The following is a 14,239-nucleotide window of genomic DNA, read 5'->3' as shown; positions in this document are numbered from 1 at the left end:
TTGGCCAGATTTGTTCATTTATTATATTCTAATATACTGTCAAATGGCAGAAACTTTAGGCTGTTTGGATTTGATGTGTCCTGTGTATGCACAAACATCCTCCTTCCTGCAGGGAACATTAGTCATTATGATGTGTTTCTCAAACATAGAGATACAGATAACTCTTATTTTCTTTATATTGTGTTCTATGTTACTGGTACTGATATATGTTATTGATATTGTGGCACAGAGTTTCACTGTGAATGAAAAGTGCGGTACAAATCCAATGTATTATTATTAAATACCCTATAGAATACAATGGTTGCCAAATCCTTCAGTGTCACCAGGATCTTCGAAATACTGACGTCTCTACTCCAAAGTCCTCCAGCACAACCCACACAATCAAGGCACTTTTATTCATTTAATTTATTCATATTACTTTAAATCATATTTTGTGTAAATGGTAAATGGTATCTCCCTATTGATCATATAAATGGTATTGCAAAGCAATCTCTGCCAGCCAGGTATGTAACTGGTGAAGAATACAGAATCCATTTTAATTTTCAACATGTTTAGATTTCTAAGATCAAATTTTAAGAAATTATGTTATATATATTACTAAGATAGTAATCTCTATTTAAATATCATAATGAGCCTATAAAACGTGTTTGGTACTCTAATGCAACATAAATCTTTGTTTTACATCTGTTTTGTTAGATGCAAATCTTTCATGTTTGCTCTGGATGTAGCTTGTAAAACAAAATCATGATTCTTTCCACACACACACACGCACACAACAAACTGTTGGATTAGGTAAGACAGATCAAGACACAATTATAAAATATTTCAATAAACTTTATTTATATACATACAGTATGTTTTTTCAAAACTGAAAGCTGCTTTGACTAGTGACTGATTCAGAAAACTGTGAAATAATAAATACAATTTATTTCAGCTCTACACACATCAGTTTCTATGACTGAGCTCTTCTGAAATACTGTCAGTATACAAAAAACAAATAACCAAAATCTGAGTGATGATGATGGTGATGATGAGTACTCCCACACAGCTATGCTAAATACCAGGCAGGAAGATGCTTATTTTATTGCACCTATAGTTCGGCCAGGGTGGGGAGGAATGTGAAAATGTGGTTCTGGTTTCAGTGTCATTTTAAACTTGAGCCGCCTCCTCTTCTTCCTCATCCTTCACCTGTGGAAATAAAACAAAAAAACATAACAATATTTATTAACAATTTCACCATTCACCAAGATTACATCTTTTATGCATTTTTGTTTTGTTGCTCTATAATATGTGTGCTGATTGTGTGAATTTAAATATGCAGAAAAAACAAATTTACAACACAAAACATCTGTTAAAACCCCCTTTGGAAAATCACGTTTTAACAAATTACTGGCTTGTAATTTATTCAGCAATTAATCATTTGGGATCTTTATAAAAAAAACCCACAATAACCACTTATTTCAAAAATATAATGTGAAGTTTAGGCAAAATATCATCAGATGTTGATAAAATTTGCTTTGCACTATAATAAATCAAGCAGTTTAGTGTAGAATCTGCTCCTGTTTCACTGAGTGGATGGCAGAGAATAAGAGGTGCTTCCCTGCACCACAACAGATGCTTTTGACAATAAAACATAAACTAATTGCACTGTAATAACCATTTTGATTCCCTTCAATAGCTGAATACAAAATATAAATGAGGAGGTCAGTTATAAGAGGTGTGCACCACTGTGACTAAATTAAGCAGCATTTTTATAGTATATTATCTGGCAGGAGAACAAACCTGCTCCACTGATTCCACTTCGGGGACGTAAAACTGCAGCATGTTTTGGATCCCACTCTTCAAAGTAACAATGGAACTGGGACAGCTGGTGCAGGAGCCCTGCAGCTTCAATTTAACGACACCGTCTTCAAACCCTCGATACAGAACATCACCTCCGTCATCCTGCACTGTTGGCCTGGAGGAAAACAACAGCAATAAGTGTGGAGAAAAGACAGAATGCCACGGTAACAGGGACCAAACCTGATATTATAATGTGTCTTCACGAGAACCACAACAACAGCAGCTACCTTATTCGAGTATCCAGCAGTTCTTTGATCATAGCAACTACTTCATCATCATCATCAGACGGTGCTGAAAAGAGAAGAGGAGGCACTCATCAACAGCTGGCACTAAGTGTTTTCTCTGTTTAAACATTTTGTTACGCACAGTTGGTTGAATTCTTACCTGTATCTGCACTGGGTTTGCTGTCCTCATTGACGACAGGAAGTCCAGAGGTGAAAAAGTCCATAATGGCGGCAAAGACATCAGGCTTGATTACTTTCCATTCCATATTTTCATCGGCCTAAAGGTAGAGAGAAAGGAAACAAGCAATTACAAACAATGAGATTAATGTATGTCACACTGTGCTGGTCATTCAACTGGGCCTGGTTTTACCTTTGTTATGGTGATAAAGTCGGGGCCAAAGAACACACTCTTGACACCATCAATCCTAAATAGCTGTCTGAAGACAATACAGAACATTATTCAGGGTTTGGTACATTTATGATATGATAATAACATTAAAATTATATTACAGACAAAATCAATAGATGGATATAGAATGGATAGTATGTTTAAAAAAGTGCACAAACATATATAGTGTCTATGTACACATTATCAATGATGGGTAATACCATATAATATACTTTATTAACATGAATATAAGATAAAACTGTAAAAATAAAACGTCAATGTTTGGAATTAAAATGTCAAATTGCAACAGAATCCATCAAAACTAAATTATATCTGAACAATTCCCTTTTGGCTTCAGACATGTATAGGATTAGATTAGATTAGATTAGATTAGATTAGATTAGATTAGATTAGATTAGAATAACGTATCATTCACAAAAGTGGGAAATTGTCTTTGGCTCATCCACTACTTCATGAAAAAATCCAAAAAACATGAACACACATACACAGACCACTTAACAATTATGCTAAAGGTATGAATACTCCAAATAATAAAATTCAATACACAAAAGTTAAGAAAAACACTTCAAGAGATTGAAATTGAGTCACCAAGGATTGTCAACAAGTCCTTTGCTCATGTGATGAACAGTTACACTAGATCTAATATATTATCATATATTATTGTGACACAGCACTTGCAGTATTTAGTTTACAACTGTTAAAATTGAATGATTTCAAGCTCAATTTGATGTAAAAGACAAGCAAACACAAATTCAGTATCTCACTGAAAATGTGAATTGCATGAGAATAACATAATGAATTTATGCTTTGAAAGACACACAAGGTTTCACACAATTATGGGTTGGATCATAAAAAATGTTCTCAGTTTTAAGGACTCAATGATATTCTGAGCAGCACATTGAAGTCTTACTACTATTTACTTTGGCTTACAAGACTTAAAACTTGTTTTGCGAGTCATACAGCTGTATAACAGGTGAATAAACCTTCACAGGTGACTTGCTAAACACAAGTGTAACAAATGATAATAATGGTTGTGTACAATTTAGCTGTGAAACATTGGAACATGGCCAATATTATTATTTATACTTGTGTTTTCCCTGCTGTGAAAAAAACCTGTTACTCTTTGTTCAGTAAGCTTGTATTTAAGAAGTCACATACCTGGCTAAGGGTGAGCTGTACGCATCACGAGGGCCAGCAAAATTCATAGTTCCCTCCTCAAGAACTATACGACCGGGCAGAAACTTTAGGGAGTTTGGATTTGGTGTGTCCTGTGTCTGCACAAACATGGTCCTCCCTGCAGAGAGAACGGTAACATTAGTCATTATAATGTGTTTCTCATAGAGACATAGAGATCCAGAAGAGTGCTACAGGAATACACACCAGGGACAATCCAATGGGGGTTTTGTGGCCATCTGTTTGTGACTCCAGTGTTATTTGAAAGCCAGTGCAATCCAGCGCTCCGGTATCCACTGCCAGCAAGACTAACACTGCAAATAGCGGACAGAGATTCATAAGGTAATTACATTTAAAACCACACTTTATTAATGCATTCATGCTGCTAAAAATCTGAATATTCCACATTCACACTTGAGGATGTGGCAGTAACTGGTTCAAAGAATTTGTTTAGTAAGTCTAATCTTCTAAAACCCTTTTGTACACAGTGTTAATACTCAGGAGTAATATAAATTGATACAGGGGACAACAGGTTACCTAGCATTACCATGAGTGATACATGGAGGATGCTCATTCACATCTGCATTTAATTGTAATACTGATTAACTTTATTTCTATAAAGCTTTTACAGATATAATGCAGGGTGGCGTGACTACTGGAATTAAAACACAGTCAGATATACACAATAGGACTTTATATAAATATACATAGTACACAATGAGGGATGGTAAACCTCTTTGTTTTATTGTTTTACATCTTTGAATAACAGTGGACTGGTTAAACATCCTTGACATGTGTAAACAGCAAGAGACTAGACACAAAATATTGCGAAAGTAGTCATGTCGTTCACTATGACAAAGTTGAATCATCACTGGTGCAGCCAACTGTTATCAGAAGTCACATGATGCATTGAATGGAGGCCACCTGTGTGTAATCAAGGTGTGTTTAATTATTATGAGTTAAATATATTTATTTGGAAGTTCCTAGTTAGTCAATTTCCTGTCAAAAGCTGAGGCTGTGTCTGATATCACTCCCTATTTACAAGGGGTGCAACGGATCACAAAACTCACGGTTCGGATCGTATCACGGATTTGAGTCACGGATCGGATCATTTTTCGGATCAGCAAAAAAAAAGAAAAAGAAAAAAAAGAGGGAGACAAATAAAACTTTGCTTTCCATATATTCTTTAAAATACTTAAAGCGAGGAACTTTTGCCCATGGTCTTAAATTAAAACAACATTCAAGATGTCCAATGTTTAAATAAAATCTTAAAATATTCAAAGCTCAATTGTTAAATTAAATTGCAATATGAAGCATGATTGTTTGTTGAACGAGCCACCAAACAAACATTCACCGCTAACGTCATTTAGCAGCTAAAAGGCTAATTAGCTGTTCTGCTGCAGGACATTAAACAGCATGTAAATCACGTTATACCTGCAGATGTCACTTCGGACCCGTTAGATCCTGGTTTGGTCGTTGGTTTTCAAAATCCCTGTTAGCTGTCTGTCCATGACTTGTACTTACAGCAGTTTGTTTTCTTTGTCTTAAATGAGACATTACATTTTGCAATTAATCCGCGGTTCACATGCGTGCCGAACCGTGGGGGGCGATCTGTACGGATCACGGATCACCTACGATCCGTTACACCCTTGCTATTTACTATATAGTGCACTACATTTAGCCTCCGCCATTTTATTAGATATATCCACTATATAGTGCCTTCAAAAATTCCACAATGGAATAAAAAATAAATAGAATCTATGGCATGTACACTACTTTCAGCTAAAAATGCCACAATGTAATGCTGATGATGATGACGTAAAATAGCGATGATTAGTAGCTGCTACAACAGTAACATGCTGCTTACACACTGCTGCTTCAGTATTAATAATCTAATGATGTCATATATAATAATATATCAGTCACTGGAACCAAACCACTACTTTTACTACAATATTTTAACTACATTTCGCTTCTGCTACTTATGTATATTTACTAAAGTAGGATTTTTCATGCAGGACTTTTACTTGTAATAGAGTATTTTTTCATGGCTGTACTGGTACTTTTACTAAAGCAAAGGATCTGAATACTTCCACCACTGGTTAAAAGTCACAATTAGTTAAAATTTGGACCTCAAGGGGTGTATATGATGCAATCATTTTAACAGCACTGAAGGTAGCTTCCGACTTAGAGTTAAGGGGAAAGATAAGGGAAACATAAACAATGATGACTGGCGGCTGATTCTCCGTTTTTGCACCTCTTACTTTTGTGAAAGAGTGTTAACGTTAGACATCGTAGCAAAAGCCATAATTAAACCCCTTTTCAGAAAAAGAAATTCACGTGACACTAATCCCCTTCCGTAGATCTTATTTATTTTGAACTTAATTAATGCAATTTGTATAAAATTGTTCAAAAGATGACAGTTAATGGTCATTTTTGTTGATCAGTGTAAAAAAGCTTAAAACCCAGACTGTGATCCAAAGAGTTACAACAATCAGACAAGGCAGCATCATCTAATCAGGCTGCGTCACTGCGTGACTTAGCCAGTTAGTCGTTAATAGTTAACGTCAGCCAGTACTTATGAAGCCAATACATCAATACGAGCAAAGTGAGAGGACATGGCACTCTCACAACTTAGAAACATGTAAACTTACGGTCGCGAAAGTCTTGCTGAAATACCCAACAACCTGCCGACCTGTCTGTAAGTCGCCATGTTTGTTATGGTTACCTAAACAAGAACGGAAGTCCTCGGGTCCCATTAGCGGAAGTGACGCACTATTATTGTGCGTTTGCTTAAGTTCTCCCCACTCGTTAACGAACAGTCTGCCATCGTAGACCAACGCCGTTTTATTTTACAAAAGCATAGAAGTAAAGTGAAGTTGCATTAAAAATGCCGTGTGGGAAAAACTTTAGGAGGAGAAAGGACTCGTCAGATGTCGAGGAGGATGAGACAACTGAAGAAGTCAGGTAAAATACTTTGTTTTGTCATGTTATAGTAGCTAACCTAGCAAACCGCTTTGTGTAAATGTGGCTTAAGCTTAAAACGGCAACTACCTACTTATTAATTTATTAACTATGTGCATTTGGTTTTAGTTGTAGTTTTTAATTAGGGGCATCATATTTATTTCTTGTTTCTTTAGATCAAAAGTAGAGGAGGCCAAAGAACTTCAGAGTTTGCGGAAACGACAGAGCGGAGTCAGGTAACGTGAATTCAACGGAACTTTGAGCACACCTCAGTAGTTTACAGCGAAAGAAGTATTAAGATCCTTTACTTTAGTAAAAGTACCAATATAGCAATGTAAAAAAAGCCATGCATGAAAAATCCCACTTAAGAAAATGTACATAAGTATTAGCAGTAAAATGTAATTAAAGTATTGCAGTAAAAGTAGTGGTTTGGTTCCTGTGATATATTATCATATATGACATCATTAGATTATTAATACTGAAACATCAGTGTGTAAGCAGCATGTTACTGTTGTAGCTGCTCGAGGTGGAGCTAATTTGAACTACTTTATATACAGTAGCCTTGTTTAGTCTAGTGGTTCCCAACCTAGGGGTCAGGTCCCTGCAAAGGGTCACCAGATAAATCTGAGGGGTCGTGAGATGATTGATGGGAGGGAGAGGGAAGAGGAAAAAACAAAGTTCTGATACACAAATCTGTTTCCAGTTTTTGGACTTTTTCTCTAATCTTTGATCTTTGGTGAAATATTGGATCATTTGAACATTTATTGAAATGAAACCATGTGAGAAGTTTAGAGGGAAAAATTTGGTGGAGCTGTTAACAATCATAGACATATGAAATGTGACCCCGACTACACACTACTTTTTGTAAAACATCAGAAGCCCAAAAGGTTGGAAACCACTGGTTTCATCTTTAACAATGTGTTGTATTTTAAAAGCTTGTTATATTATCCATTGTGTCAAATCTTCATCTGAAAAGTAACTAAAGCTGTCAAATTAACACAGTGGAGTAGAAAGTACAATATTTCCCTCTGAAATGTTGTGGAGTGGAAGTATAAAGTAGCATCAAATGGAAATATTCAAGTAAAGTACAAGTACCTCAAAATTGTACTTTAGTACAGTACTTGAGTAAATGTACTTACTTTCCACCACTGGTTGTAAATTGATGTTTATATTTTCCTTTTGTTCAGTGTTACCGCCTTGTTGGTAGGAGAGAAACTGCCACCAGAGGCTGAAATTGATGTAAGTGACAACTTACAAGTTGTAGTTTCTTTGAATAAGCCGTTTTTTTGTCTGGTAAACTTGTTAGTTTTATGTTTATCTCATTGTCAAAAATAAACTTTTCTTTCAGAATGACCCTTTTAAGCTGAAAACTGGAGGGGTTGTAGACATGAAGAAAGTCAAAGATAGGAATAGAGACATGTAAGTAAAACCAACCACTTTTATGTTTTTTGTGGATAATTATCATGCATGCATTGGTATGTCAAAATTTGTCTTTTCATGAGACATGATTTGACTTAAGATGACCTTTGTTTCCACATGCAGGACAGAAGATGAGACAGACCTCAACCTGGGAACCTCCTTTTCAGCTGAAACTAACAGAAGAGATGAGGATGCAGACATGTAAGCGTGCTTTTTCATTTCACACATTTAATCCCTAATATTCAGGATACACTCAAGTTATGATCACTCCCACACAGCTGCTTACTTAGTGCTTCATATAAATATTCACAGCTGTATGTTTTTTCAAAAATCTATCCTCAAAGGATGAAATACATCGAGACAGAGCTGAAAAAGAAGAAGGGCCTCGTGGAAGCTGAGGAACAAAAAGTTAAGGTGAAGAATGCAGAGGACCACCTGTATGAGCTGCCCGAGAGCATCCGAGTGAACTCTGCCAAGAAGACAGAGGAGATGTTATCCAATCAGATGCTGAGCGGGATCCCGGAGGTTGATCTTGGTATTGAGTACGTAGAGAAGACTCTCAAAAGGATCTGTGTATTTAGTTTTTTAAAATCACTAAAATATGTATTTTTATTATGTGCGAGACCTTTTGACATGGCAGTGACTACCTGACAACAGGATGTAACAGTTACTAATAGCCTGTTGTATCTTTCCCAGTGCAAAGATAAAGAACATTATCCATACAGAGGAGGCAAAAGCCAAGCTGCTGGCAGAACAGAGGAACAAGAAAAAAGACAACGGCACATCATTTGTGCCGACCAACATCGCCGTCAACTATGTCCAACACAACCGCTGTGAGTTCTGTCAATGTGGCGGTTTAAATAAACAGTAGAAGGTGATGAGTTGTGAAAGGTTGGCTAACTATACAAATGTCTCCTCTCAGTCTATCACGAGGATGTTAACGCACCACAGAGGCACCACAGACACAGAGAAGAGCCCAAAGCAAGGCCGCTGCGTGTGGGCGACACTGAGAAACCAGGTCCAGAGGGTAAGCAGAGCGTACATACAGTCACACTCTTCTTATAGTATATGACATTTGTGTTTTTTGTATTCTGTCTGGCAGTTGCTGTTGTTTGCAACATATTTTTAAAAAGATAACAGTTGCTGATCAGTCTTTATGCTTTCTCCTGTTTCTCCACAGCATCCTCACCACCTAACTACCGTAAACGTCCCAACAATGAAAAGGCTACTGATGACTACCATTACGAGAAGTTCAAGAAGATGAATCGACGATATTGAGGAGCTGGGTGTTTTTTGACTCGAAATTATATTCATCTTTTTAGGGAGTGAAGCCTCCAGATGAGCTATGAGGATAATTTGCAGACTGGTTGACCCAAAGAACTGAGAGGACTCCCATGACAGTGTTGTACTTTGTAAATATTGTACATATCTCCAAGTGGTTATTGATTATTGATAGTCATTTGCTTTGTGTTATGTTAAAAGAGAGAAGAAATCATAATTATGATAGCCAAAAACAAATAAGATCAGAATTTGTTTAGGAACACAGGAATAATATTGATGTTTAACTGAGTGGTTGTCCTGTTTAAGGAGAGGAACTCTGAAATAAAAGAGACATGCATTTTATTCCACTTTTAAGTTGTGACTTTTAGTTGTAGAATTCTGTCTTTATTAAAAACATAAAACATTTGTGTTGTTCTTTAACTGGATCAGTGCTTGGTGGGGTAAAAAAAAAAAAAAACTGAAATAAAACATTACAAACAAAAACTTTTACAAATGAAATGTAAGATCATACATTCTTATTCAATACTTCAACCAAAGTCCAGCATGTGTACAAAAGAAAATGTAAATGTTTTGTATTTTACTTCAGTGTTGGATATACCGTCAGTGTATACACATTTTAAAATTCATTTTAGACTGAGGGGAATGTTACTTCTGACAAGTGTTACAGTATCATTCAATCTTCTGAATTTTGCTCTTTTTCTGAAATACATCTTCATATACAATAAGTCCTCAAAGCCTGAAAGTTTCAGTTCAGTTATATTTGAGTCAAGGTCTATAACACAAAATAGCGGCAGACCTAGTCAAACACTATTTCAGTGTGTAATGGAAACTAAATTAGCCAAACCGCTGAAGTCCAAACTGAGCACAAGTGTTCTGTGCTCCAATCAGTGTCCAGTTTCCTCCTCATGGTTTTTCTATGGAGGTGGTCCCGTGTCCATTGAGGTGGTGTTGAGGGTTTGTCTCCTGTGAGGGAGGTCCGTCCACGTCCTCTCGCTCTCCCTGGGTAGAGCTGCAGCTGCTGCCTGGGGAGGCCCAGCTGTCTCGCTGCCGGTAGGCCTCGCACAGGGGCAGATCAGTGCTGTCCCACTGACTGTAGCTTTGCAGAGCGGAAACCAGTAGGAGGCAAAGAATCAGCGCAGCACAGAAAGAGGAGCAGACGAGAGCAGCAGGTCAGAATTAAGCACATTCATACACATACAGGAGCTTATAAAAGCACACATACGATAGAACGGACAAGCATGGAGGTTATGCAAAAGCACTTGGAAACTGGAACGTATATCAAGCCATAAAACGGCTGTTCATTAATTTGGTAATGTTTAGAGGTATGACAGATCAATTGTTGAGTTTTAAGTTCAGAAAAAAAGGTGGGGTTAGTCACTGATGGAGGGGAAAGCAGAGCAAATGCAGTGAGGAAAGAAGGCCCACACCTAGCATGCTCCAAACAGGACAGAGACACCTCTCAAAGCTTTCTTACAGAAAAACAAGACAAACCACTACAGTGTTTTCTCTCTAGTTTATTTCTTAAATCATTCTGGGTCTATTGGAACAACTGGTACAAATGTACAACCACATCATGTGTGATTGACACTGCTTACATGGTTACAGCTTGAGTCACTTGTGGTCTTAGGGACGGAATCAGTAAAAAAAAATAAAGATTTAGCTGCTTTTACAGAAAACATCTGCTTGAAAAACTATTAGTAACTTAAGATTTGACCTTTAATAAATAACAGCAAACAGCTGTGTCTAACTTTAGTCTATCCCCAACATCTACCTATCCTCAAAATCTAGCATATAGGGCATCACCATTATATTTATGACTTAAATAGACACATATAATCTTAAATGAATAATGCATTTATAAAATATATTTTCTGATATAGTTTACACTTAAAGGGTGCTATCTTTCTATGTTTTAAAACTAGGCCTTTAACAACTATCTAGTAAGTCATCCATTAATAAAATTGAGCTATTATATTGATTTTATGCATTTTCATGCTCTCTGGTTATCACTTAAATTTTAAAATATTTCAGTACTAAATAAACTAAGAGCAGTAATCTCATGACTTTCATTCCATTAAATCATTCATCTCTCCTATGTACCATCAGTACTTGATAAAAGTGGGAAGCTAAAAGTCGAATCACCATTTAGAAATAAACCTAAATCAACAGCAGTGCTTTCTCTTCAGAATTATAACATTTATCCTTGTCTCCAGAAGAGCCCTGGCTTTCCAACCATGCCAATAAAACTGCACCCAAAAATGCATCCTGACCTCTTGTGGTTCAAGCTGGTAACATTTACACTACTGATATTCAGCCTCTTTAATGCTTATGTTCTCTCTACTTTGACCAATTACGACACAAATAATAGAGCAGGAAATCAGTCAAGGCACTGAATCAAAAACAATGTAACGTCACTTAGTGAGGTGAGCTCCATCGTGTATGGTGCAAATCTACTGGACATTACAGTGAACCCCGGCTTATGAATTGTGCTCATGTACAGTTTGGACTGACAGATGAAGATGAGATAAATTCAGCCCTGTCAGGAGTCAGGTTTAGATGCTGGCAGAAGTAAATCTTTCCCTGGGCTCAGTGGTGAATGGTAAGGGTGAGACAGTACATGGTGCTGGGCATGGGACAAAAGAGGGGCGGTGGGATGGGGGCAAGTATGAGCCTACTTGTACCTGGAGGAGTAATATTCTTCCTCGAGCTCATACAGGTCGATGGCGATCTCATCGCGGAGCGAGGTGAGCTTCTTGTCACACTCGTCCTGCAGTGAGCGAAGCTGCTGGTTCTGGAGGCTGATGGCGTCGTTCACGGAGGGAAAGTCATTCAGAATCAGGAACTGCTTCAGATCTGAAACCAGCTTCATCAGGGACTCACCGGCACGTACCTGATACAATAATGCAGATGAGGAGAAAAAGGTGAGTTAGGTTGCTTTGGAAGCAGATGTGAATGGCTCTTCCAATTCTTGAAATACTTACAATGTTGGCTGCTCGTACATGCATCTCATAATGGTCTTGCTCTGCTTGGGTTGGTCGAGAAACCTGTGTCTCATCCTCTATCTGAGGGAAGAAGGAGAAAAGAGCGGGACCATATTTCTTAACTTATATGTATGGAGGGCAATGAGAAAACAACAAGTAGAAAGAGGACGAGGCGGGGAGTTAAGGATAAGTTCACAATATTTTAAATCTGTCTGAAACAACAGTCAGGTGAAGCTTCATATTAGCTTCAGGTAAACTTTTAAATACATTTTTGCACAGAAGGAGAACTGTGGATTATGGATCCATCACATACATTGTAAGTGCATTATGAAGGGATCTTTTAATGGTCAGTATAAACAGGAGGAATGATTATGACACGAAAAACATATTTCAATGTTAATTTGGGCACCTGTTTTTTTTTTTTTTAAGACAGACTTGAACAATTGTGAACCCGTCCTTTCATATCAGGGACAAGCAGGTACCTTCGCTGTTTTGATGATTTCGGTGAAGTTATCCAGGATGGACTTGATGTCATCTTTCAATCTCTTGTTGTAGCTCTGCAGTAAAGTCTCTTTGCTTTGGGGGAGCACTCTCTGAGTAGCCATTGTGCTCAAGAAAAGACTACGCAGCCTACGTTACCTGTCCACACACACATAGACACATTCAGGTGATGAAATAAACAATAAAAACAATCATCACCAGCGAGAACTGTTATTGTTAGCAACCCCAGCTAGCAAGGCGCGTACTTTCATAACAGAAACGGATGAGAAATATACTACTAACGTATATACTGCACTCTACTAACGTTACTGCATAAATACACTTTCTTACACACAATACAATGATTATGACTTACTTTTCACTGCATACTTTGCAAACCACGTCAGTTTTGTACAAAACCATTAAGAGCCACTAGTTTCACCCTTCTTCTTCTTCGCGTTTAATGGCGGGTAACTTCCGGTGTGTCCGTGTATTACCGCCCTCTAGCGACGCATGACTTACTCCACACTGCGAAATTACAGCGTCCCTTTCAAAAAAGATCTTCATACATTTTCATAAATTTTCATAAATTTATACTGTCATGTATAAAAATATATTTTTAGATTTATGGATCTTTACTTGGGTATAAAGTTACGGAGCCCCCCTGGGATCACATGGTAGAAAAAAAACAACAACGTGTAAATCGGTGCGAACGAATATCTAAACCGTGCCCTCGGTTTACATGCCCTCTTCTGTTCTTCAGAAAATGGACCTGCCTTGCATGGATGGACTGCGGTGACCACATCCACCCAGTAAATTCATTTTTTTTAAATCTAGATTTAACAGCAGACTTACCATAGTAAAATCAGTTAAACTGATTTAGCTTTGTGTTTTTGGAGTTTCACAGCTTTTATGTGTACAAACCCACAAACATTTAAAGTTTGTCTGAAGCTAATATGAAGCTTCAGCCGTCTAAAAGAGTCAAACCAAGTAAATATCTTTCAACATTAGTCTTTTTAGTGCCTAAGTCAAGATATTTACTTGATATGACTCAGACTGCTGAAACCTCATATAAGCTTCAGATTAATTTTTAAATGCATCAGACTGACTGTGTGGATATACTGTGGATTTTGACCCCCATCACTTACATTGAAAACACATTTGAAGGGGATATTTTAATAGCCAGTATGAACAAGAGGAATGATTACAGTGAGGAAAACCTCTTTCAGTGTTCATATGGGCACCAGACTAATGTTTTAAGACAGACATGAAAAATTGTGAACCTATTCTTTGAGTGTAAAAGTAACACCAGCAAAATCTACTTTAAGTATCATCAGTAAAAGTACTCACAACACAGCAAAATAGCCCCCATCAATGCATATTATATTAGCTTATTGATTGTGGTAACACAAAGCAGTATTTTTTTATATTGTAGCTGGTTGAGATGGAGATAATCTCAACTAATT

The 14,239-nt window shown here is 37.2% G+C and overlaps 3 protein-coding genes across 5 annotated transcripts; 1 reads left to right on the top strand and 2 right to left on the bottom strand.

Moving 5' to 3' along the window:
* Positions 1 to 816: 816 nt before the first annotated feature.
* Positions 817 to 6,412, bottom strand: nfu1 (NFU1 iron-sulfur cluster scaffold homolog (S. cerevisiae)). Its single transcript, XM_044368344.1, has 8 exons — positions 6,303 to 6,412; positions 3,856 to 3,962; positions 3,634 to 3,769; positions 2,437 to 2,503; positions 2,227 to 2,344; positions 2,070 to 2,133; positions 1,783 to 1,957; positions 817 to 1,188 (listed from the first exon to the last, which is right to left on the bottom strand). Exons 1-8 carry the CDS (start codon positions 6,359 to 6,361, stop codon positions 1,150 to 1,152), a joined length of 765 nt encoding a protein of 254 aa, XP_044224279.1. The 5' UTR covers positions 6,362 to 6,412; the 3' UTR covers positions 817 to 1,149.
* Positions 6,413 to 6,444: 32 nt separating this feature from the next.
* On the top strand, positions 6,445 to 9,717 carry c2h9orf78 (chromosome 2 C9orf78 homolog). 2 transcript variants are annotated; one of them, XR_006406452.1, is made up of 10 exons: positions 6,445 to 6,615; positions 6,789 to 6,848; positions 7,800 to 7,851; positions 7,961 to 8,031; positions 8,155 to 8,232; positions 8,376 to 8,573; positions 8,728 to 8,864; positions 8,954 to 9,058; positions 9,212 to 9,505; positions 9,539 to 9,717. XR_006406452.1 is itself a non-coding variant. In XM_044368329.1 (9 exons), exons 1-9 carry the CDS (start codon positions 6,539 to 6,541, stop codon positions 9,307 to 9,309), a joined length of 876 nt encoding a protein of 291 aa, XP_044224264.1. In that variant the 5' UTR covers positions 6,445 to 6,538; the 3' UTR covers positions 9,310 to 9,717. The 2 variants fall into 2 exon arrangements, 1 of the variants encoding a protein (XP_044224264.1); XM_044368329.1 differs by having other exon boundaries at positions 9,212 to 9,717.
* med22 (mediator complex subunit 22) lies at positions 9,661 to 13,262 on the bottom strand. 2 transcript variants are annotated; one of them, XM_044368356.1, is made up of 5 exons: positions 13,150 to 13,262; positions 12,776 to 12,932; positions 12,294 to 12,374; positions 11,994 to 12,202; positions 9,661 to 10,408 (listed from the first exon to the last, which is right to left on the bottom strand). In XM_044368356.1, the coding sequence occupies exons 2-5, from the start codon at positions 12,896 to 12,898 to the stop codon at positions 10,216 to 10,218; spliced, it is 606 nt and encodes a 201-aa protein (XP_044224291.1). In that variant the 5' UTR covers positions 12,899 to 12,932; positions 13,150 to 13,262; the 3' UTR covers positions 9,661 to 10,215. The 2 variants fall into 2 exon arrangements, with proteins under 2 accessions (XP_044224291.1, XP_044224299.1); XM_044368364.1 differs by lacking the exon at positions 9,661 to 10,408 and having other exon boundaries at positions 10,812 to 12,202.
* Positions 13,263 to 14,239: the final 977 nt, after the last annotated feature.

This window comes from Thunnus albacares, chromosome 2, assembly GCF_914725855.1.
Source record: "Thunnus albacares chromosome 2, fThuAlb1.1, whole genome shotgun sequence".
NCBI classification, from domain to species: Eukaryota; Metazoa; Chordata; class Actinopteri; order Scombriformes; family Scombridae; genus Thunnus; species Thunnus albacares.
The sequence above is the reverse complement of the archived record's forward strand: the minus strand, read 5'-3'. Positions and strand labels throughout refer to the sequence as shown.

Excerpts from the sequence above, each read along its gene's own strand:
- c2h9orf78 (XM_044368329.1), top strand. The coding sequence starts at position 6,539 with ATGCCGTGTGGGAAAAACTTTAGGAGGAGAAAGGACTCGTCAGATGTC. Across the intron at positions 6,849-7,799 it reads AAACGACAGAGCGGAGTCAG|TGTTACCGCCTTGTTGGTAG; the intron begins GTAACGTGAATT and ends CCTTTTGTTCAG. Across the intron at positions 9,059-9,211 it reads TGAGAAACCAGGTCCAGAGG|CATCCTCACCACCTAACTAC; the intron begins GTAAGCAGAGCG and ends GTTTCTCCACAG.
- med22 (XM_044368356.1), bottom strand. The coding sequence starts at position 12,898 with ATGGCTACTCAGAGAGTGCTCCCCCAAAGCAAAGAGACTTTACTGCAG. Across the intron at positions 12,375-12,775 it reads AAATCATCAAAACAGCGAAG|ATAGAGGATGAGACACAGGT; the intron begins GTACCTGCTTGT and ends TTCTTCCCTCAG. Across the intron at positions 10,409-11,993 it reads GAAGAATATTACTCCTCCAG|CTACAGTCAGTGGGACAGCA; the intron begins GTACAAGTAGGC and ends CGCTCTGCAAAG.
- nfu1 (XM_044368344.1), bottom strand. The coding sequence starts at position 6,361 with ATGGCGACTTACAGACAGGTCGGCAGGTTGTTGGGTATTTCAGCAAGA. Across the intron at positions 3,770-3,855 it reads CCCCCATTGGATTGTCCCTG|GGAGGACCATGTTTGTGCAG; the intron begins GTGTGTATTCCT and ends TTCTCTCTGCAG. Across the intron at positions 2,504-3,633 it reads TACAGCTCACCCTTAGCCAG|ACAGCTATTTAGGATTGATG; the intron begins GTATGTGACTTC and ends TATTGTCTTCAG.